At 40.8% G+C, this 25,312-nt stretch overlaps 1 protein-coding gene across 1 annotated transcript in view; it reads right to left on the bottom strand.

The window, feature by feature from the left end:
- Positions 1 to 25,312, bottom strand: part of LOC311286235 (NACHT, LRR and PYD domains-containing protein 1 homolog) — a 70,977-nt gene that overhangs the window by 32,580 nt on the left and 13,085 nt on the right. The window contains exons 2-7 of the mRNA XM_084402352.1: positions 21,971 to 22,037; positions 20,382 to 20,507; positions 20,109 to 20,258; positions 16,936 to 18,783; positions 7,719 to 7,892; positions 7,455 to 7,628 (exon numbers count right to left, since the gene is read on the bottom strand). Of these exons, the coding sequence (XP_084258478.1) occupies positions 7,455 to 7,628; positions 7,719 to 7,892; positions 16,936 to 18,783; positions 20,109 to 20,258; positions 20,382 to 20,407 (2,372 nt within the window). The 5' untranslated portion in view covers positions 20,408 to 20,507; positions 21,971 to 22,037. The remainder of the gene's footprint in view (positions 1 to 7,454; positions 7,629 to 7,718; positions 7,893 to 16,935; positions 18,784 to 20,108; positions 20,259 to 20,381; positions 20,508 to 21,970; positions 22,038 to 25,312) is intronic.

The following is a 25,312-nucleotide window of genomic DNA, read 5'->3' as shown; positions in this document are numbered from 1 at the left end:
CTTAATTTACTTTAAGTCTAACCTCTTAATCCCTTATTGTGTATCTATTGGCAGGACTCAGTCAGTGCACTGTGGTGATTGAGACGTCATCACTGGTTGGTTTCCGGTGGGCGGGGATCATCTGTCCGACGTTACTGACACTGCGCTCCGTCTGGTGTTGGAACCGTCGGAGGGTCTGACCGCGCCCGCTGGTTTCCGCCTGGATGACCTCTATTCACCCCAGGTAAACTAAAATGTGATAGAACCCATCCACTTATTATGAACCACAGAATACTAGATATTCCTTCAGGTATATTTTAGGTGTTTGGCCCACCTTTTTTCTCTCTAAGACACACCTCCTTCCGAGGTCCTGTCCCGATAATCCACGCATCTCCTGGTCCTATCAGGAACTCTAGCAGTTTTAATAGGCTTAGGCCCCTTTATTTTAAATAACGCTCCCCGTGTTATTGTTTGTGACATTTCATTGCAGACCAATTCACTTCCTTGTGTTGTGTTTTCCTTTGATCTTCCCTATCTTCAACTTTGTCTTTTTCTCCATTCCGTTGTGATTTGTTTCTCTCATTTCACTTTGAGACAGAACCTAAGAGAGACCCCAGGAAAAGCTGAATAACAGAGTAACGATCAAAGCCGGCGTCGATAGACGACCACCAGGCTACCGCCTGTCAAAATCTTTAGCGTGGGTTTTTCCCATACCCACGAAATTGGCTCCGCTAACTGTCGGCATCAGTTAGCCCCTAAATTCTCATAAACGGCATAGCCCGTATGAGTATAGCTCATTAACCCTAAAACAAACTTGCATTGTGTCTCTTTTTGTGTGTGTTGTGCTTCTCTCACCCCAGTAAGCCAAGATGTTGAGCTCACCCAGTCCCGCAGTCCGCTGGCACGACCTCGAGACATGGCTGCGAGAAATGACCACAGCCGTTCCCCAGGATGCCGCTGACCCACAGTACCTGGACCAGTTTGAGATCTATGATCCAACCCAGAAGTACGACCATGAGCAGCTGGCCAAAATCTTCGGAAAACTCGCACTCAGCCTCGTCACCAAGGCCCGGACCAGCGAAAGGACCAACCTCGACCTGGAGCAGAAGGCAGCCGCACTACAGCTCCAAGCCACAGAGGCCCTGAAGGACCGAGCACACACACAGAGCCGTCTAGAACGACTACTCTTCCGGACCGAGGAAGAGGACGAGACGGACACAACGCTACAACAGGAAGTTGAAAGACTTCAAAATGCCCTAGATGATCTTCATCGGCACACAGACCAAAGACAGCAGTCGGAGGAACTCACCCGGAATGAACTCAACGAAAGGCTCCAACGGGCTGAAGCTCTCCTTGAGAGAGCAGAGACTGAAATCCATCAGCTCACTCAGCAGAAACAAGATCTCAGAGACGAACTCAACATTGTTCGCAGAGAACTGAGACATTCTTACAGACTTAACAGTGACCGGGAAGGGGAAGAACATCTCACACCATTTCCCCCTTCCAGCGAGTCCACGCCTGTCAGCCAAACACCAAAAGCTGAAGGGGGCGGAGCTGTAAAGGGTCAGAATCCTCTCCAGACGGATTGGGGCCCCAGCAACAGCTCTCCTCCCCGAGAACTTGACAAGCTAGCTCGAAACATTCCTATGTTCGATCCAGATTCTGCAGGAGACTGCAGTGTTCATGCGTACCTTCAAGACATTGATTTTCACCTGCAAACTGTCGCTAACGTGACAGCTTGGGACAAGTTGTACTTGTTACGAATCACCGCAAATAGAGAAGTGCGTAGCTTCCTGGATCGCCAACCAGAGGCGGTCAAAGCAGATTACAAGCAACTGCGACAAGCTTTGATCCGTGAATTCTCTGATCCAGAATCAGACCAAGGGTTTATCACGGCCTTTGACGTCAAACAGGCCCGACTTGAACACCCACACTCCTACTATGGCCGACTCCGACAAACGTACTTCGGAGCAACCAACACCCCACATATGGAAGAAGATGTAACCTTTAGAACTTTGTTTCTGCGAAATCTACATAGCACCGTGAGTAAACATCTTGATGTGCTCGTCTGCCCACGAACCATGTCTACTCGAAAACTCAGAGACTTAGCCCACAAGGCTTACACCAAGCAAAGGGCTATGGATGAAAAGACTGTCAGAACACACACAATTTACTCCGTCTCTGAGCATTGCTCAGAGCCAGACAGCAGGTGGCAGCACGACTGTGACGGTGCTCATCCAAAGCGTCGGACCGAGCGCTCAGAAAGATTCTCGAACCAGCAACCACTCTCTCCAGAACACTGGTGAGCCCGAGTCTTCTTACACAACAGATGAAGACAGTGCAGCCGCGTCTGACACCGACACAGAAAACGAACACTGACACCTACTGCTTCAAGGTCATCACTGACCTGACCTGGAGTAACCAGACCAATGTCTGCGCCACATACATACCACCATCACGATTGCAGTGACTACACAGCACAAACAAACTTTACCAACTACACTGCACGCCTCAGAGCCGCTTACGCCACCTCCGCTGTGTACAAAGAAAGGTCATGCGGGCCTCTGATGAACAGACCTTTCCTATACCAACCTCAGCGAAGCAAAAGGACCGTCCTGACAACCAAGGACAACCTTCACTGAAAATGTTCCTCCCTTCCTCTCTCTCTCTCTTTTGCCTCTAACAGGATGCTGTGGTGGTTCGCGAGAAAGCAGCCACAATCGGACATCACCAGGTCCGGCATCGCATTAAGAGAAGAACACCCCCGACTCCTGATCACCAAGGCAGGACTCACACTCAGAAAGTCTAACACGGTGATGGGCATCTCCACGGTCACCGACCACGCCCTGACACTCGTCTTGGCTTTCATCCTGTACCAGACTAAACGAGACGTGAGCATCCACAGCCAAGCTCACAAAGCCGTGTCTGGTGATTTCCTACGAACCCTGAAAAAAAAAAGGGGGTCCCACACCATCGACCCCCTCAACTTCATTTGAGCTGAGTCATCAGCCTAGCAACCACCTGCTAGTTGACCATCATAATCCACCTGCCATTCATTGTGCCTATTTGTTGTTCGATAAAGTCCATCCCGGACTTCATCTAACAAAAAGGGGGAATATGTAACAACAATGGCATCTGCTTTTCAGATTAAGTGAATCATGTGATGGCGAACACATCGTCTTTGTTTTTTGCCAGCGCCAGTTTGGCTGGTACACCCATGTGACTCGTATCCCCCAACTTTACAACCTCGTGACATTACACACACACACACACACACACACACACACACACACACACACACACACACACACACTCGTGGACTTCCAACCAGAAACCCACCACGAGATGCAACTGAGGCACATCGCCATATATGGACTTCCACATAGTCAAATTTCATTTTACCATTCATTACAAATTTATAATAGAGGTGTGGGTTGCAAAGAGTAAAAATCTTTAATTCTGAAGGTTCATTGAAAGAAAATCACTCAATAGTGTCTTGTAACACGACCTCGACCTGGTCATAAACTTTTATGGCTCCAAAGCTGCAGCTCATCCTTTCCCTGCAAGCCCACATTCCATACACTTCCACACAGGCAATCCAAGAACCATGTTTTTGATATGTATTTTTATGTGTGTATAATTTCCATGGTAGATTGAGATTTTCTATGTTCTATCATAAGAAATCAATTGACTCTTAAAATGCTCAGAATCCTACATTAGAAATGCATATCTGTATTCCCATGTTCTGTACACCATGTCTGGTATCATTCTAATCGTAGTGATCTCACGGAATTACATATATGTATGAGATTACAATGAAATGTATTCTTACGGGTAGTATCTTGTCTGAAAGAGGAAATACGAATTCTATCTCTCACATGACAAAGTCAAAGTAGGCGTCTTCTTCTTCACACAAAGAACTTTTTCCCGCTTCATATCAGGAGAGCTGATTCGCTCTGGCACAAAACAGGGCGTAAACAGATGTCTGTTAAAAGGAAGAGACCCCCACTTCTCCCTCTCTTCTCTTCTCCGGCCTCTCTCATCCCTGAACTCCTCCTCTTCGCCCCGGCTTCAAGAAACATCTGAAAGGCTCAGGCCTTTTCCTCGGACCAGCACATGTTCGAGTCATAGCTGCCGTTCTTTGCAACTAAGCTCATACGTGCCTTTCACCTCCAAAAGGGAAACGATCTGAACTTTCTCGGTAACGTTAAATTCAAGTGAGCCTTTCAAGCTTCCCGCAACACCAGAAGACGCAACAGAAACAGGACACTGTCCGTGTTTCCTTCCTGTCTCAGCCTCACCCGAACAGAGAACAGACTTGCAAGTATCTTTTGATCTCTCTCTAACAGTTGATTCCTGGTGTCTAGCTCGTAGGTCTGTGAATTAAGTTACCCTCTATCTCTTATCTCTTTATTTCTTTCTTGCTTTCTTTCTTTCATGTCATTCATTCCGATCACGTCATGTTTGTTTAAATGTTTGTTTGTTTTATTGTTTGCATTTTACGTACGTTTATATTCGTAGCTTATAATCTCTAGCGTGTGCCATTTTATTAATAAACCCATTTATACTTTTAACTGTCTCTGTGTTTGAAAACCCACTTTTTATGAAGTCAATGAAACAAAAGATCTATAAAGCTACAGGCTCTATATTAGGCTATAGACTACCTTGAGTAGTTTTAATTTATAAACCCAAAAAGGCTTTATCTTCGTGGCCAGAAGATAAACTTTCTTGGAGTTTTGTAAACAGGAATACTTCTTCTTAACTGTGATAGTCTTACATTTATTCGCTGGACGAATAACGGATGACGAGACCAGTTACAGAACGAGGCATTTCCTATAATTGATAAAGTAAATGCATATGCGATTTATGAATTATGACCATGAGTTATGATTATTAATATTTCTAAAATTCCCTATATCCTTGAGCTAATTCGCATTAACCCAGAGGCATTTACCCTTACAGATTATTAGGAACACCATACTAATACAGTGTTTTCAGAACTGCCTTAATTCTATGTGGCATTGATTCAACAAGGTGCTGAAAGCATTCTTTAGAAATGTTGGCCCATATTGATAGGATAGCAACTTGCAGTTGATGGAGATTTGTGGGATGCACATCCAGGGCACGAAGCTCCCGTTCCACCACATCCCAAAGATGCTCTATTGGGTTGAGATCTGGTGACTGTGGGGGCTATTTTAGTACAGTGAACTCATTGTCATGATCAAGAAACCAATTTGAAATGATTCGAGCTTTGTGACATGGTGCATTATCCTGCTGGAAGTAGCCATCAGAGGATGGGTACATGGTGGTCATAAAGGGATGGACATGGTCAGAAACAATGCTCAGGTAGGCTGTGGCATTTAAACGATGCCCAATTGGCACTAAGGGGCCTAAAATGTTCCAAGAAAACATCCCCCACACCATTACACCACCACCACCAGCCTGCACAGTGGTAACAAGGCATGATGGATCCATGTTCTCATTCTGTTTACGCCAAATTCTGACTCTACCATCTGAATGTCTCAACAGAAATCGAGACTCATCAGACCAGGCAACATTTTTCCAGTCTTCAACTGTCCAATTTTGGTGAGCTCGTGCAGATTGTAGCCTCTTTTTCCTATTTGTAGTGGAGATGAGTGGTACCCGGTGGGGTCTTCTGCTGTTGTAGCCCATCCGCCTCAAGGTTGTGCGTGTTGTGGCTTCACAAATGCTTTGCTGCATACCTCGGTTGTAACGAGTGGTTATTTCAGTCAAAGTTGCTCTTCTATCAGCTTGAATCAGTCGGCCCATTCTCCTCTGACCTCTAGCATCAACAAGGCATTTTCGCCCACAGGACTGCCGCATACTGGATGTTTTTCCCTTTTAACACCATTCTTTATAAACCCTAGAAATGGTTGTGCGTGAAAATCCCAGTAACTGAGCAGATTGTGAAATAGTCAGACCGGCCCGTCTGGCACCAACAACCATGCCACGCTCAAAATTGCTTAAATCACCTTTCTTTCCCATTCTGACATTCAGTTTGGAGTTCAGGAGATTGTCTTGACCAGGACCACACCCCTAAATGCATTGAAGCAACTGCCATGTGATTGGTTGATTAGATAATTGCATTAATGAGAAATTGAATAGGTGTTCCTAATAATCCTTTAGGTGAGTGTATATGTATATGTATATGGTATGAGTAGGCTATGAATCAGAATCAGAATAGATTTTATTGCCATTGTCAATGAAAGGTTTCACAGACTAGGAATTTTCTTCGGTGTAGCCTACTCGTGCAACATGAAACAAAAAGCGCTGAAATGTGTTTTTTTAAATCAAGTGATCAAAGTGCTCGTTGCCGCTGTGATCAGTGGCGCAGAATCAGATACAGTGTTTTCTCGTGTGGCTCCCGCACACACCGCACTGTCTTCACTCGACGCGCGCTTCAATTCGTTGTGGAAACTTTCTATTCGTTCTGTTGAAATCACAAAATAATTCAAACGTTTGCGTCTCCCTGCTTGATATACAACCACTGATGAACATAATCGTTTTGATGAGAGAAAAAAACTATACGAGAATAAAAAACCTACACGAGGGCGGAATCGAACTCATAACCTCTGAAACGGCTGGCCAAAGCTCTACCACTGTACCATTACAATACACGTTAGGTCCATCGGCGGATCTATGTATTGGCACTGACAACATTGTATTAGGCTACATCTCATTACACGACAAATTAAACCCCATGTAACCTACTATTTAAATCGATTGCTGGACATCGTAATGTTATTGGCGTCCATCTTCATTGAATTTTGAAATCAGATAGAGCCGACCAGAGCGCTGCATAATAAGTAGCCACGCCGGCTTATTCAGTATGGAAATACACACCGACAATGACACGCCCCTACTGCGTGCTAGAATCTCCGAAAAACAAGCCGATTTCAAACTCAAAATGTATGCTTTTAAATATACCAATACTGCTATCTCAAACATGGAGAAGCTTCTTCGTGATCTCAACTAACAGATTCTGCAAAAAAACGAAAATCACCAATTTTGAAAAAAAAACGCTTCTTTCTCATTTTGCTCGAAAGTTGTGCTGCCGACTTGTGTCTATGGTTTCCGTGACGGGTCATATATATATATATATATATATATATATATATATATATAGTGTAATATGTCAATCCAATCATCAACTGTAAGTGGCTCTGGTTTTAGCCATTTCTTTGTAATTACTTTTTTACTGGCTGCCAGAAGAATTAACATCAGTTTCTTATCGATGTTATTCCACCCATCAAAAGAAATATTAGCCAGATGTAAACATTCACAATTACAAGGAATCGTCACCTCAAAAACAGCTTTCAAATTTCCTTCAATCCCTTGCCAAAACTGGGTTAATTTCTGACACTCCCCAAAAATATTATAATGGTTAGATTCCCTTTTCCCTTTGTATTCTTTTCTGTGTTGGTGTGGTAAATCTCTTATATATTCTTAAATACCTCAGAATCTGCAGCTGACAGTGTGGGCTCTTCAGTCCTTCAGAAATAATCTTCACTCCTGAATCCTGCAGGTCATTGTTCGTCAGGTCCAGCTCTCTCAGGTGTGAGGGGTTTGAACTCAGAGCTGAACACACATAACCACAGCCTTCCTCTGTCACCTTACAGCCAGACAACCTACAGACACACACAGTCAGACCATCTTCAGACACACATCAACATTATGAACGGCAGACTGTAAATAATCTCTTATATGTTATTAAATACCTCAGAATCTGCAGCTGACAGTGTGGGCTTTTCAGTCCTTCAGAAATAATCTTCACTCCTGAATCCTGCAGGACATTGCTCGTCAGGTCCAGCTCTCTCAGGTGTGAGGGGTTTGAACTCAGAGCTGAACACACATAACCACAGCCTTCCTCTGTCACCATACAGCCAGACAACCTACACACACACACACACACACACACACACATCGACATTATGAACGGCAGACTGTAAATTATCTCTCATAGATAATATTATCTCAGATTAGACTGGATCAATTTTAAATTTACATATAATAAAGTGTAAATCAGGGTTACAAATATGGAAACTGTAGTATTAAAAACACTTTACAATAAGATTCTATTTGTCAGATAACATTAGATAAAATGACTTAACAATAAACAATAGTTATCTACTGTCGCAATTATTCTCCTTGGGGTTAATTTAAAAATACATTTTTAAAATCAAAAGTTAACATTATTTAATGCACAATGAATGAAGTGAACAAACATGACCAATCAAGTGTTTGTATTAAATAACATTCACAAACATTAATTAATGTTGAAAAAATATATTGTTCACTCAATGTGTTGATGTTAGATAACGCATTAAGTAATGTTCATGAATGGTATCTTATTGTAGTGTATTGTAGCCGCTAGAGTTCTTACTAGATCAAGAAAATATGATCATATAACACCGATTTTATCATCACTGCATTGGTTACCTATAAAGTCCCGTATTAATTACAAGGTATTGCTACTGACTTATAAAGCCCTAAACGGCTTAGCTCCAGTCTATTTAACGGATCTTCTATCGCCCTATAATCCATCGCGCTCTTTAAGATCACTAAATTCGAGGCTTTTGGTCATACCTAGGATATCCAGATCCACCAAAGGAGGGAGAGCATTTTCACATTTAGCTCCAAAACTCTGGAATAGCCTTCCTGATAGTGTTCGTTGCTCAGACTCGCTCTCCCAGTTTAAAACTAGATTAAAGTCGCATCTCTTCAGCCAGGCATTCATATAATACTTTTAATCTTAGATAAAAGATTTATACGTGATTTAAGAGATAAAACGTGTTTTATTTGACTTGACTGTACTTTTATTTAATCCAAAACTGCATTCATATTTAATTTTAAGAGGGCTTTTTAAACCCTTAGGAGTTATCCAGCCAAGAATAAGCCTAGAACTGCTTTACTGACGGACTGATATTAATTAGGGATGTCCCGATACCACTTTTTCACTTCCGATACCGATACCGATGCCGCAGCTTTGGCTATTTGCCGATACCGATATATCAATCCGATATTTTTATTTTATTCTTGAACTAATACTAATAAAATATAATATAATGGAAGCACTTTGCTCAATTAGCCACATAAAAACATCTCACTCAAATGGAGAACAAATACTTCTCCAGTATATAGTCCACAACAACAGTTGATAATGAAAGACTGCCAGCCTTTATTCAAGACCTTGAGATATGTTTGGTAACCTGAATGAATTTAAAATTAATTTGCTATATTTCAGATCAATATATTTGTTTCCTTAAAATTTTAAGTAACTTTAACTTTATTCTCATCTGAATTATAAATAATTTATTTCTGTATAAAATACTACTACTTTTTAAAAAACACATTTGATTTTCTTTTTTATTCAATGTAGAGTGTGTAACTTAAAAATAAACAGATTAGTGCTCTGTTTTAGGACAAGAAATGAAAACCAATGCAATGATGAATGTCCAAAAGATGAGATCATTTTTGCTTTTAAACAGTGTGTGTGTGTGTGTGTGTGTGTGTGTGTGTGTGTGTGTGATTTTGGTTGGGTGACAGTTACAGTTTGACAAGAGTTTACAGTTTGACAAAAGCACAATGTTGTGTTTTACACAAATATAAGTAGGCTAAACACTTTTTGCAGTTTTAATGATGTCCTGTATGAAAATGACGGAGTATGTTTTTATGTTTCGTTTCCACTGTTCGATCGCGCCCGTGCCTCTCTCTCTCTGACACACACACACACACTCCAGCATTGCAATCTTGACATCGCAGCCTGTTCATTTTGCTGCGTTCACACCAAACGCGAATAGAGCGTCAAATTCGCGTCTATCGCGTCTAGTTCGATGCTTGAACAGTTTGTATCCATTCGCGCGTCCAAAGCGAATAGGACGCGCTGCGCGCGTATAATGATAAAGTGAGCGTTTGAAGCGATATAGACGCGCGTTCAGAGCTAAGGCGGGCTACAGATTAGGTGTCCCTAAAGAACCCGCATATGCGCGTATCTAACAGTAACGTTAGTTCCGTATTACATTAATTAATGTGCACGCGAGATTTATTTATTTTAAAATCCATGCACCGAACGTACGTTCAGTACGAATACGTACCGTTCCACCCCTAATGGGTATCGGATCATAGGTATCGGATAATTTTTTTTCTCCCCTCCGATATCCGATCTAGCATTTTGGGCCAGTATCGGCACGATACCGATGCCGTGGATCGGATCGGGACATCCCTAATATTAATGACATAATGACGGCTTTTTATTTCTCATCTCCATAAATATATCTATCTAGTAGTAAAGCTAATGCAAGGGCTAGAAATCAATTAATTCTTTGCTGATACTTCCTCGTCATCATGGAGAGCGCAGTTCGCACCGCTTTCTCCTTTCCACAAGCGCTTGCTCTTTTTTAACATTTAATTTTGTATTCAAATTACGAAATTCTTTTGACATATAAGAGGTCTTTGTACCATTGAAACATCCGGCAAGTTTCACAGCTTAAAACGTCATAAAAAATAAATAAAAAAAAGACAAAAAAAAATGTGTTCAACCAAGCTCCAAAAATGGCTTGTTAGAATATTGTGGGGTTTGTGACGTCACATGGGCAAATACATTCACATCAACAAATGTTGTTTTTTTCAGAGAGAGTTTGCAAAGAAACTTGTGCAAAGATAAAGCAGCAACTGTACTGGATCTGACAGCAGCTTGATCTCAAAGCGAAAGTATTTTGATTAAAAAAACGTAAGCAGTTTAATAATTATGTCTATAAATGACCGTTTTATACGGGTGTTTTCAAAAACACAGGGGGGGCATTGATACTTTTTCCTATGCAGTGACATTAGCAAATTATAACACTGGTGTTTACAGAGAGCCGCCGCTTGAACACGGATCATTTCAGAAAGAGGGTCAGAATGAGGTTGGAAAATCTTTATTCAGATTTATGGATTATTAACAGTACAAATCGGGGGTGCCAAACTCAGCTCCTGATTAGCTGTATCAGGTTTGTTTAATTAGGATTGAAGCTAAACCGTGATCCTCTAGGGCAGTGGTTTTCACACTTTAAGAGCAACCTTTTTTTCTTTTTTAAATTGACACAACCCATATTGACCCATCATATTTAGATTAGTTAAATTCAACAGCAAAAGTTACAATAATTGTATAAAATCTAAACATTTAGTGAAAAACATTATTTAGTGGAGATGGAGAACAAAAAAGTGAATAAGTGTAGCACTAAATCTGTTAAATGTTACTCACTGCTCTTTGTATTGCTGTAAAATACATTCATGAAAAACAATTCATTTCTAATATATACTGTAAAATGAAAAGACATTTCTTTTAAATGTTTAGCACAGCTGTTTAATGAGGCAGCAACATATTATAGATAGGACAGAACAAGAAAGGCTATTAATAATCTTTCATTGCCCAAAAGTATTATAATATGAAAGGCTCCAATACAGAGCGGCACAAAGCGCTTATGCGTATCCCGTGTGCAGAATGATGTGCTTGAAGCAACATGGAGTCACAGCGCTTCACATTGAAAACCTCAAAGCAAAAAGGGAAGAGATTTGATGCGTAGTTTCGGTATTATATGAATGCAATAGTTTATTGAGCCTTTTCTTTTTAACAGTTTAAACATGTCAGATACTGTGCGCGTGAAGAACAAGTATAGCGCTCTCTACTCCAGTGTGGGGATCTAAAAGACACCGGGAGAAAGTAACATGAACAGCAATAAACTCCAGAAAGATAAAGTCATTTTATGCGAAACCATAGACCTTTCTCTACAGATCAAGTATAACAATAGTGACATTGATCATCTTGGAGAGAGTTTCATCATGTTGACTGCCGTAACCGAACGCGACACACTGTTTGAGTGCTGGATGGAGAATGACTGACAGCCGCAGCGGAGGGAAGCACTTACTTGAGTTTAACGACTTCAATATTAATCATTAAATCACTTTATCACATTAAACTATGGAGTGGCTTTAGGACACTTATAATATAGTGCACGAAAAGTTGACGGTTCTTTATAATGTTTTTGTGGCTTTTGTGAGGCTTAACAATAACACACAATAGTATACACACAATATCAGATTTGGATGCCGATAGTGAGTATCGGATCGGCGCATCTCTATTTGAAACTGCTAAGTATTTAAATTCATTTGTGTACACTCATAGCCAGATATGACGACGCTACTGAACACGCATCACTGCAGATGAGCAGCTGTGCATCTATTGATTAAGCCAACCAGGGCTGGACTGGGACAAAAAATCGGCCCGGGCATTTTGGCCCAGACCGGCCCACTATATAATCATAAACACCACCCATCTTTGCACGCCCTTAATTATATGCATACCAACTCCTATTCATTAAAACCACTAATGCCATGTAATGAGTGAGTATAGGAACGAGTGAGAGTTTACAGATGAAATAATTAAAAATGTGACATTTATTAATACAGTCGAACTATACTCCACAGTGGTGAATCCTAAAACAAGCTATAAGCGGCTCTGGCATAGCAATACAAGTGTTTCTTACAGGATTTTTTGTTAAAACTGTGGTGGGTGGACCTTGGTTCTTCTAGGGGGGTTCGGGGGCATGCCCCCCCGTGAGAAAATTTTGTGCATTTGAATGTTAAATTCATCAATCTGGTGCACTTTGAGAGTTCAAAATTAAAAGCTCCACCCCATATTCAGTGTGCAAATTAAACAAAGAAAAATTCAAATCTCTTTTAGTTACATTGTCTATTTACATTACACCTACTACATAATAGTTATGATATTAATCCAATGACAGTAATAGCCATATTTTGTAAAACAAATGCACTAAAAAATAAAGGAAACTTTCATAATTAGTTTTGTACCAATTTCTATACTTGAAAGAGATAAGCACATGATCTTTTATTTTGACGCAAACTGCATCAAGCTTTTATTTTGGCGGAAAACATGGTTTACAAACGCCTCTCATTAAATTTCTAGTGAATTGCGGTAATCGTCAACTATGCAGATGTGGAAATAATCTGTAACTGGGTTATGGGTTCCTACACTCATGATATGGCTTAAGTGTTTTGAAAGTAGGCTAGTTCTGCTTACCGCGGACTCTACACTCTCTCATCTCTCTCCTGATCCTCCGTCCTCACTATCATCATCTGCCACAGGAGCTGATGAAGGTCAGAAAACATATATTTTGACACATAAAGCGTCTGCTTTAAGGGCCTGGTTCTATTTTTTCACGCTATTTATCTGCACATTCCTTGCGTTTCTTCTCCATCTCGCAGACTATTCTGGCAGATATTACACACTGACACTGCTGCACGCTCGCTCACTCGTTTAAAGTTGTGATTGGGCCAGCCCAGTGTCAATCAAGGAAAGAACCAATGGGCCGCTGATCTACGTGTTTCATGGGCTGGTCTGTCAGAAAAAAAACTAACACTGACTTTTTTTGACCAATGCATTACACCGGCACAAACCCAAAACGCAAGCAAAACAAAACAAAACGAATGGCCCGCCGATGTACACTTTTTATGGGCCGTTAAAAAAAATTATAATAATAAAAAAAAAAAAGTATTTATGAGATGTATCGGCCCAAAAAGCACGTCGGCCCACCGGGCATTTGCCCGGTATGCCCAATGGCCAGTCCAGCCGTGAAGCCAACGTGCAAACTATCGCAAATCAAAGTGAAAGTAAGTCACAGACGCTTAACACACAATCTTCATCATTAAAAGTAGAGAAACGAAATGATCTTCCAGGGCTGTTGCCGCTCTCTCTTATTGCGGTCTTTGATTTTGAAATTTTAGCTGATGATCAATAAAATGCAGCTCATATCTGCTGCTTTCGGTAACGTGCATTAAATCTGCATATAGCGGGAATTGAATAGCGATCTGAGAATCTGAGAAATAAATTTTCCCTGAAGCAAACCCGGCGGCTTCATAGCTGCATCCATGTTAGCACGTCACGTTTGATGTGGTCATTTCACAGTAGGCATACACACAGGTTCGAAGCCCCCTACAGTGCAATTCGGCTATACATCCGCGCTAAAATATCAAGGTGAAAGTCATCATAGCTTGCGTAGTATAGACCCAGCTCCCAACACATCTTTGAGAATAGATTAACGGCGATATTTTATTTTATTTTACCGCCCGATAAGAGTCTCACGTTAACGCAGCTTATACTACAGGGCCGTTGAATGCTTGTATCTGATTGGTTGACGAACGTTCTAAGGTGTGCATTATTTTCAGGGAAACGCACGGCTAAAGTAGTTCCAGGCAGGTCTCGACCGCATTACAGCTCCATATCACTTCGCCTAGTTAACTGTAATAACGGAAAATAGGATACAATTCATAACAAGAAAAAGCATTTAGCCCCATGCGCTTGATCTGCAATCTTCAATGTCTAGCTTCACAATCAATGGAAACATGCAGTTTAATTTTAATAAATAAAGTATATTCCTATCTATAATCAATAGAAAATTAAACTGAATATAGGCTAAATAAATGGATAGTCCTGCAGCACAGATTTTTATTGCAGATAATATAACAAATAAATTATTATTGATAGGCCTTACTTGTTAAAAGGCTTTTTGTTTCATTTAATTGGCTAGTCTACTGTCATCTGTCAATAATAGAAACAAAAGAATGAACAAATTAATTAAAATGAATTGAATAAATAAATAAATAATAATATTGACGCACATGCTTTTCTGTCTCATTATTGCAACATCTCTCTCTAATAACTGCATAAAGCTGAGGACACACTTTAAGGCCGGTTATCAATGTAATCTGATGACTGATCATGTCCAAACGTGTGTTCAGCGCGTTCAGTCTGTGTTCAAAGTCAGTGTTTATAATCTGCTGCAGTCGATGAAAACAGTCAGAGAATGTGCCAGAGTCGTGTGTGCCAGCATTAGTCTGCTATCAGTGGCTCAAACCTCCGTTAATAACTCTAAAGTGACGTTTTGGAATTAGCAACGGAGGCATGGGATTAGATGCGTAAGAAAGTAGTCCTACAGATTCAAGAGCATTTTAATCACAAAAACTTTACAAACGTCTTGAAATACAGAATCTGAACAATGTTTCGAGGTGTGGTAGCTCAGGGCTCGCAAAATTTCTAAATCGCTGGTAGCCCTTCGGGCAGGCACTCTTCAGATTTTGGTAGCCCGAAATTAATTTTACTAGCCCATTTAAAAAGACTACAATTTTTTATGTAGAATATTGGTTAGGAGTCAAAACAATGAATCAAAAACTTTTTCAAAACACAAATATCAACAAATATGCATCTGGTTCTAACTGAACTGAAATGTGTGTGACCAGTGTGGATCATGAATCAGTCTGTGTCTGTGGCGATGATACTCTAATACTCACTATTAACTTGTTTCATTAACATGCAGATGGCAGGGTTTTTTCATCACTGAGGTCCCGAGTGTGAGATATGCTAGTTAGGGGGGTTCGGGGGCACCCCCGAGAAAATTCTTATTTCTCTGATCTACATATGTGCATTTTAAGATGTTTTGAAAACAAAAAAATTGGATAACAATAGCTTTAAAACCATGTCAGTGGGCAGCTGATTATTTTTCTCTCCTCATCAGCATCACACTCCTATTCTCTTAGTTTTTCTCTTGCTCTGTCTCTTCCCCTCCTAAAGCTGAGCTTTGACCGATAGAGGCTTTTCATTTTTGTCTGTCAGTGAAGAAAGTAAACAAAGGGTCAAACTGATAGGCTGATTTATGAATCATTTTCTCAGATGCATTAATTTACTGAGAGTTACTAGGAAAGCTAACCTTAGGTAGCCTAACTAAGTTTATTAAATTAATTTACAATATGTACACAATACACATTCATTATTGATCTTATTCCTAATACAGGGCCATAGACAGGGCTTTATAATCAAAGAGGTCCTACATTTACATTTACATTTATTCATTTAGCTGACGCTTTTATCCAAAGCGACTTACAATTGCTATATATGTCAGAGGTCGCACGCCTCTGGAGCAACTAGGGGTTAAGTGTCTTGCTCAGGGACACATTGGTGTCTCACAGTGGATTCGAACCCGGGTCTCTCAGACCAAAGGCATGTGTCTTATCCATCAACCTACAAATTGTATATTAATTCTCAACATGTACACATTCATTATTAATCTTGTGCCTATGATGAAAACGGCTTTGTTAATGCTAATGTCCCCTCACAATGACAGTAAACTAATTAGTCACATTACAGGCCTATTTTCAGTTCAAAATGGCGAAATTCGACAAAAGTATATTCATTTGCCTGATTATTTTTGTCATTCGTTTCACATTCATAACCTAAAAAAACTGTCAAATATGAAATGTTTAGTTTAGCTACTTACATCTTATCTCGCACTTGACCGTGAACTGAAGCGTCGAGTCGCTCTTGTGAACATAAAGCCCGCCTACTTTGATTTGATTGGTCATCTCAAATATTCTGACATTGACGAGCACCACAGACCAATGAGTGACAGACCAATGAGTGACAGACCAATGAGACTCAGATGAACACACACACACACACACACACACACACACACCGTCCTCTGTTTCTGACGTGCGCTCTGCTCGGCGCCGCTGCGGATTGAAGTTGAAGAGCGCGCTGGATCTGATTATAACGAGACTGAAGCGAACACTATTTCAGATAGCCCGTCAGGCAGGCCGGTTATGCATTTTGGTAGCCCGACTGGAAAACACAATAGCCCCGGGACGTCGGGCAGGCGATTTTGCGAGCCCTGAGCTGTAGTACTCTGCTTCGCCTCGTGACCGCATTACCACCTCGGGTGTGCATTATTTTTCTAATAATTCAACGGCCTGTCGTCAATTATTCCTTACATGTTAACGCCGATAACGGCCCACCACTAGTAAAAACTCCATGTCATGACCCCTGTAAAGATGTAAGATGCATTATTAAAATGATTCTTTAGCTATTAATGATTAAACACTCACAGAGCTTTCCTGCAGTTGACCACAGCTGGTATCAGTCTTCTTCTCCCCTCAGCTGATGTGTTGTATTTCATGAGGTTCAGCTCATCCAGCGCCTCCTCTGAGATCTGAAGCATGTAGGAGATTGTAGAGCAGTGAGACGGAGAGAGTTCCTCCTCTGAGTGTTTGTCTGATTTCACAAACTCCTGAATCTCTCTGGACAGAGTCTGATCTTTCACTTCCAGCAGACAGAGGAACAGATTGATGGATTGATCCGCTGAGAGACGATTAATATTCCGCTCATCTTTGATCTTGTCTTTAATGTCCTGTGTGATTCTCCTGATGCTCTCTGAGCTGTTCTCTGTGTGTGTCAGTAGATCCTGTAAGAGTCTCTGATTGGACTCCAGTGAGACGCCCAGCAGGAACCGCAGGAACAGATCCAGATGTCCATTCTCACCCCAGAGGGCTTTATCTACTGCTGATGTTAGTAGATCACACAGAGAGACTTCATCAGGCCTGAATCCATCCAGAAGCTGCAGTGGTTCCTCGTTCTTCATTAAATAGCAGTAAAACACATAGAAAGCAGCGAGAAACTCCTGAACGCTCAGATGAATGAAGCTGTAGACTTTCCTCTGATGAATCACAGATTCCTCCTTAAAGATCTCAGTGCAAATCCCAGAATGCACTGAGGCGTCAGTGACGTCTATGCCGCTCTCAAACAGGTCCTCCTCATAGAACATCACATTGCCCTTCATCAGCTGATGGAAAGCCACTCCAGCAAGTTTCACAATCACTTCTCTGTTGGACTGCAGGAGTTTCTCTGGATCTCTCTCTTCATACTTCTGATTCCTCATGTTGATCTGAATCAGCAGGAAGTGGATGTACATTTCAGTCAGAGTTTGAGGGATTTCTGCACTCAGATCTTCTTCCAGGAGCTTCTGAAGCACAGTGGAGGAGATCCAGCAGAAGACGGGTATGTGGCACATGATGTGGAGGCTTCTTGCTCTTCTGATGTGTGAGATGATTCTGCTGGCTTGATGCTCGTCACTGATTCTCTTCCTGAAATATTCCTCCTTCTGAGGCTCATTGAATCCCTGAATCTCTGTCAGACGGTGGATGTATTTGGAGGGGATCTGATTGGCTGCTGCTGGTCTGGAGGTGATCCAGATGAGAGCCGAGGGAAGCAGATCTCCTTTCATGAGCTTTGACATCAACACTCCCACTGATGAAGTCTCAGTCACATCAGAAACTTCCTGAGCGTCTGAAAACATCAGTGTGATTCTGCTTTCATCCAGACCATCAAAGATGAACACAACTTTACACTCCTCATAAATCTTTGAGTCCAGATCTTGAAGTTCAGGATGAAAGTCCAGCAGAAGTCTGTGAAGACTGTACTGATGATCTCGGATCAAGTTCAGCTCTCGAAATGGAAGCACAAACATGAAATCTACATCCTGATTGTCTTTTCCCTCGGCCCAGTCCAGAATGAACTTCTGCACAGAGACGGTTTTCCCGATTCCAGCGATGCCTTTAGTGAGAACAGTCTTGATCTGCTCTTTCTCCTGGCGTCCTGGTTCAGGAGAGGCTTTAAAGATGTCATTGCAGTAGATTGGAGTGTCTTGTGAGTGTTGTGTTCTGGCTGTTTTCTCCATCTGTAAAACCTCATGTTCTTCATTCACTCCTTCTCTCTCTCCCTCTATGATGTAGAGCTGTGTGTAGATCCTGTTCAGGAGGGTTTCATTCCCTTGGAGTTTCAGTCCCTCAAATAATCTCTCATACTTGTTCTTCATGCTGGCTTTGTGTCTGTGTTTGACTCTCTGTAGTTCATCATTCACTGGCTGAGGAGAATCCTGGTCTCCAGTCTGATCATCTCTGAATGGTAACAAAATACACACATAAAACATGTTTGTGAATAAAACACGCAAGGAACAGCAACACATTAATGAACATTGTCAGTTTAACAGATTCTCCTTATAAACAACACTCAGGGTTTCTCCTGGCTCAAAACGAGGAGGTAAAATCCTGATCATGTATTTTAATAGTAAGATAATTAAATTAGTATTTTCCGTAGACCATCATAAAGCCGACTGTGTTTCCCCACAGTATTTAGTGGGTGGAGGTCGGTACCTCTAGAGGGGTCAGGGGTCATGCCCCCCCGGAAGAACATTTTGTACATTTCAGTTCGACTTAACAAGAGCATTTCTTTACACGCACACACACGCGTGCACAATGAATTGGAGACACTCGATCTGCGGCAGTGGACGCGCACCGTTATGAATGCCTGTGCAGCGATGTGAAATAACGGACATTCAGAATAACGCAACTTCTACGGCAGACTGTATTCTCGTACTGTTTCGACTTTATTCTCGAAATGTTTCGACTTTATTCTCGAAATGTTTCGACTTTATTCTCGTACTGTTTCGACTTTATTCTCGAAATGCTAGATTTCTTTCTTTCTTTTCTTCGTTGCGGTTCAGGGCTTCTGTAGGCTATTCTGATTTTCTCGTTGTGCCGCTGCTCTAGAGGCAGTATTTTCTAACCATGTCGGGGGAGTTTTATGCGTATGGGTTTAGAATAATGTCACTTGCCAGGTCATGTAAGGGGTAGACTACAGACTTTATTACACTTGTTAAAACGAAAATAGGAAACTCCACTATGTCTCTTTTTACATTTATTTTGTCCCGTTGTCGGCTTCAGCTAAGAAAAGAAATAGTTCGCCCCGCACGTCCAAAATTCTCAGCACACTTTAGATAACCGTCCGCAACGAGTGCAGGCTCTTTGGTGGAGCTCTGCTTTTGAAGGAAGTTCCATCGTGACAAATGAATGGACTACTTGTGGAGTGCCAGCCGATAGATATCTGCATCTGATCATCACATTACAGTTATTCAGATTCTCAGAGTTAAGCATGATGATATGGTAATATATCACACTGAAGTAGGCTGATGTAAAATTAAACAGAGGCTTTACTCCCTTCAAACTTAAATTGTCAATGTTTCATTAAATCACTGTTGGAAAACAATCTTATGGAAATATTTTTTTTTACCTTTATAAAGGGCATTTATTTCCTAATTTTATTAAATGTGTGCTCCATCTTTCCTTTCAAATTCTTCAATTTAATGTCAGGAAAGCCATTACAGTGTTTTCTGCAAAAACAACTACAAATTTTGGTCTTAGGTCTAGGTCACGTTTATCCTCACCTGAGGTCAGAGGTCGCTGGTTCATCACTGAGGTCAGAGGTCACTGGTTTATCACTGAGGTCAGGAGGAAGATGAGGAATGGATCTGTCACTCTTCAGAGACACACAGCTGGGTTCTGGAGATGAAGATCTCTTCCTCTTCCTGGAGATACTAAGAAAAGATATGATAATTTATACACATCTTTATAATGGATTAAATGTAAATGATTAGTTCAGATGATCTGTGATGTTGTGTGAGTCGGTCTATTGTGTCCAGCACTGGATTGTGTCTCACCTGGGGTCAGAGGTCACTGAATCCATCTCCAGGATTTGTGGGATTATTCATAGATCTGTGACTCTTCAGAGACTCACTGCTGGGTTCTGGAGACGCTGCACTCGTTCTCAGAGACTCACATCTTCCCTTTATATGGAGACACTGAGAGCATTACATTTATATCACATTCAGCAGCTTTAATTCACAGAGGCTTACAGTGTGTTCAAGATTATTTTCAGCACATGTTCCTGCGAACATCAATGAACACAACAAAGGCATCATTCAGTCATAAATGAGATGGACTAAAACATATATTTCCTCTTATAGTTTAACAGACGGCTAGTTAATTCCCCTAAACACAGCTTAGACTCACGCTTTTGCTTTACATGATAATTCCGGTAAAGATTAGAAAATCCCAGACATTCTGATGTGGAATCCTGAGGGAGTGTCAGAGCGAGGGAATAGCGCTTCATATTGTCAGGTTTACATTTAAGCTTTTACATTTAAAAAACATTTTGAGAAAAAAGGTTTAGCGATATATCTGATCATTTGTAGCCAATTTTGCCGTTTTAATTTTAGCGCATAAATTCTAGGTCAATATTTCAACAAACTAATTTTGAAACACTATTTTCTCCAGTCGTGTCACATTCAGCAGGAGTTATGGTTTAGATGAACAGATTAAGCCCTTGTGCATCAGTTATAAAGTTACACACAGATACATAGAGGACAAAAATGTCCGAGTCAAAACACTGTAATGAAATATTGAAGCTTGGGAGAACAGACTTAAGTTTGGCATCACTTTAAAGACCCTTGGCAGATTATTGCTGAAGTAAAAAGAAAATGAATAAGTAGATCCAAAAAAAAAGTTATATAGGTTTAAGTTTATGAAAATTATTTATGAACATTATTTTATATTAAAATATATATTTTATGAAACAAGTTGAAGTCTAAAACGGCTGGAAAATCAAAGCCGTACATCTAAATAGTGTTGCTAATCTGAGGATGATATCAGGGGTGTCGAAACTAATCGCTTCTACGATGCAGACGAGGACGATTCGGTGTCGGTTCAGTAATAGACCATAACCCATTATAATGTACTGACGCTCTTCTGACGTCATGTGTGGCGGTAGCATCCAATAGCAGAGGGAGGAGAGATGAGAAAACTAAACATGCTCCAGCTACTTTAAAGCCAACATCTGGGCACATCTGGGCTTTGATGAACACCTGGAGCACGACCTGCAGAAGACACGCTGAGGACATTTCACAATCTTTCTCTCTCTCGGATATTCACTTTGTTACGGAGCGCCTGGGAAAAAAATCGATTTGATTTAAAAATCGAGTTGGTAGGTCAAATCGATTCATATTTTCAAAAAATCGATTTTTTAGATTTTTTTTTCTCCCCCTCTTCAGTATAGCGTACAATACATACATTTTGCATTCGCGCTTTTGTTTTGTAGCTGTATTTATAATCTCAGGTATGCTTTAAATTGTATTGTTATTGCTGATTTTGCTCAATCTTTACTGTAGTATATGAGAATATGCTTAACTGTTTAATGCCTTGTATGTTTGTAATTATTTTCATTTAATAATAAAAAAAAAAAAAAACATACATTTTGCATTCGCCAAATCTTCCTTCAGGGTTTCCGTAGCACGCTCCTTGCGGTGCAGCCCTCGATGCTTCAGGACATCACGACAAAAAGTTTAATTAGCATGTTTAATTTTTCGAGTGAGTGTGAGTGAGCGTGTGTGAGAGAGAGAGTGGTTGAGAGGTTGTCATGGTTACCGAACTGTTTGGCAACAAAATGACAAGCTCTTGAGATACATTATACATTATACATTTACTGTGCTTTCACGGTGAAAATGTCCAATTTACAATTTCAACTCCTGACACGAAGAACATAAAACGGAGAGGATTTTTTTTTTTGAGACCAAGACCGATAAAATCCGTTCATTTTTTCCTCAAATATGAACACAAAGAAGTCAACTGACAGCATCAACGGAACGCTAATGTTTACTAGCTTGTAACGTTCGCTAGCTTATAACGGTAACATAATTTACGACCGAAACCAAACAAGAAGACACAAAGCACCAAACACTAATCAACGTTACAAGGATCAACCGACACCGGCACTGCCAAACGGTAATCCTAACTAACGTTACAGGAAATAAAACCTACCGAGAATGGATGCCGCGATGGAGGACGGCTCCGCTATCAGCTTGTCAGTAAAAGATTCAGATCTGCCGCTTTTGCCACCGGACACTGACAGATATGAGATCCAGTATGAGAGATGAGAGATGATCGCCCCCCCCCCTCCCATCAACCCCACACCCACCACTTCCCTGCCCCCGAACCCTCCTATCCTATCAGAACGCACTACACCTCACCTAGACCCCACCACTTACTCGCCTCCAGAACCCCCTCAAACACACATACTGATTACAGACACTGACACACACACTGACCACAGTACTGTTAAACCCAATCACACACACACAGCACACACTTCTCAGATCATATTAATGTGTGACTCAAACGGGAAACACATTGACTTAAAACGCCTCTTCCCAGGCCGAGAAGCAGTGAAACTCTGGAGCCCCACCACGAAGAAGGCTAGTGAGCAGCTATCCAAACAGAGGTACCAAGATGTGGAGCACATTTTGATCCACACAGGGACCAACGACCTGACTGCAAGGATCAGCGACTTACCATTAGCACTGTTGCAGGTGGCAAGGAAAGCGAGAGAGAAATACCCCAGAGCAAGAGTCACTATATCATCTTTACTTCCAAGGACTGACACACCCCAACACACAATTAACACAATCAACGCTGAGATTAGAGAGAAATGCACACAACTGCAAAACGTCCATGTAGCCCTCCACAGAGACATACTTCAGCAGCACTTATGTGACCACATCCACCTCAGTAAGAGAGCTGTGGGACTATTTGCGAAGAGCCTCAAAGACACAGCCCTAGGCCGACGCACTTCCACACCTGACCGCAGAAGAAACTCCACTCAATCAGAAAACTCTCTTCACCCACGCAGACATCACCCTACCCAGCAGATGTACCCTCAGCAGCCCCCCTACACAAAACAACCACAACAACAGTACAACCAAACAAACCAAGAAATCTACCTGTCACAACCTACTATCCAAAGAGAGAATGCTACCTACCTGCCACAGCCCCCCCTTCCCAGAGAGATTTACCTACCTAACGAAGTCACAGCCCACCACCCACCGAGGGAGCTACCTACCTACATACCTCAGCCCCCCAGCCAGAGAGAGAGCTACGCCATAGCTACCAGAGCACCAATACCACCATCTGCCCACTGTGATCCAAACCAGATAAGAGACCTAGTCACCTTGCTGTGCTCAAAACTGTTAAATTAACATGGGCTTTCAACATTATTAGACACCAAACCTTTATATCATCTATAACATATATAACAGGTACATAGCATTTATAATACTTAATATCGTTGGAGTTGGATTTTTATTTATTTATTTATTTATTTATTTTTAATTGTACATTTCTACGTGAAACACAGTTCCTGTATCTGGACAAATGTCATTCTCAATTAGTAGTTGGAATATCCAGGGTTTGTACTCCACAACTTTTGGGGATAAAACTTCAGATCCTGAATTTGTAAAAAGTGTAAATAATTTAGATATCATCATTATACATGAAACATGGAACTATTCAGATTTACTATATAATTGTCCTAATAATTACATTGAATTTTCGGTACCTTCTGTAAAAAAGAAAAATGTTAAAAATGGAAGAGATTCAGGGGGAACATTAATTTGGCATAAAGCACAATATAAAAATGATATTTCACCAGTGAAAAAAGGAAAAACTCACCTTTGGATAAAAATCAACAGAGGTATAGTTAATAGTACCAGAGATACATATTTATGTGCAATCTATATTCCACCTTCAAACTCCCCCTATTACACTGAGGAGATTTTTCAAGAACTTCAAAAGGAGATAATTCATTTCCAGTCATTGGGTCACATCTTAATATGTGGAGATCTCAATGCAAGAACTGGAAAAGAGAAAGACTACATCGAAGTAGATGGAAACAAACACATTTTCGGTCAAATCTCCCCAGTCCCAGCTCACGCAATACCACAAAGACAAAGTTTTGACAATATTATAAACAAAAACGGAAGACAAGTTCTCCAGATATGCAAAAGCCTTGGCTTGTACATAGTTAATGGAAGGACCCGAGGTGACTCTCTAGGTAGAATGACCTATTCCTCTGCGTTAGGTAACAGTGTGGTGGACTATACGATAACCGATATCGACCCAGAGGATATCAATGCATTTGTAGTTTCACCACAACTTCCCTTTTCAGATCACTGCCAAACAACTCTTTATTTAAATAAGTCTACAAAGTATAGCTTAGTACAAGAATCAGAAACCAGCAAAATGTATGACCTCCACCAAAAATATATATGGAAAAAATGCAGCAACATAGAGAATTATTTAACTGCACTTGAGAGTACAGAAATCAAATCAAAACTTAATCTCTTCAGACTTATTGAATTTCCATGCACAAAAGATGGAGTAAATTTGGCTACACAGCATTTAAACAATATATTTGATGAATTAGCTACAAAATCAAATCTCAAAGTAATTAACTATAGTAACAAAATAACAAAACACAAACCCTCAAAAGAAAAATGGTATGACGATGAATGCGTTCATGCTAGAAAACAACTCAGACTATTATCAAACCAAAAACACAGAGAACCCCATGAGAGTCAGATACGGGTCCAATACCATCAGGCACTAAAATACTACAAAATACTAATCAATAAGAAAAAAGAGCTTTACAGATCTGAAGAACTTAACAAAATAGAAGAAGCCATTGACCAAAACGTCTTTTGGAATTTGTGGAATAAATTCAGTCCAAGACAAACTAAAGATAAATTAACAATACAAAATG

Source organism: Rutilus rutilus, assembly GCF_951802725.1.
Source record: "Rutilus rutilus genome assembly, chromosome: 2".
Lineage (NCBI taxonomy): Eukaryota > Metazoa > Chordata > Actinopteri > Cypriniformes > Leuciscidae > Rutilus > Rutilus rutilus.
The sequence above is the reverse complement of the archived record's forward strand: the minus strand, read 5'-3'. Positions and strand labels throughout refer to the sequence as shown.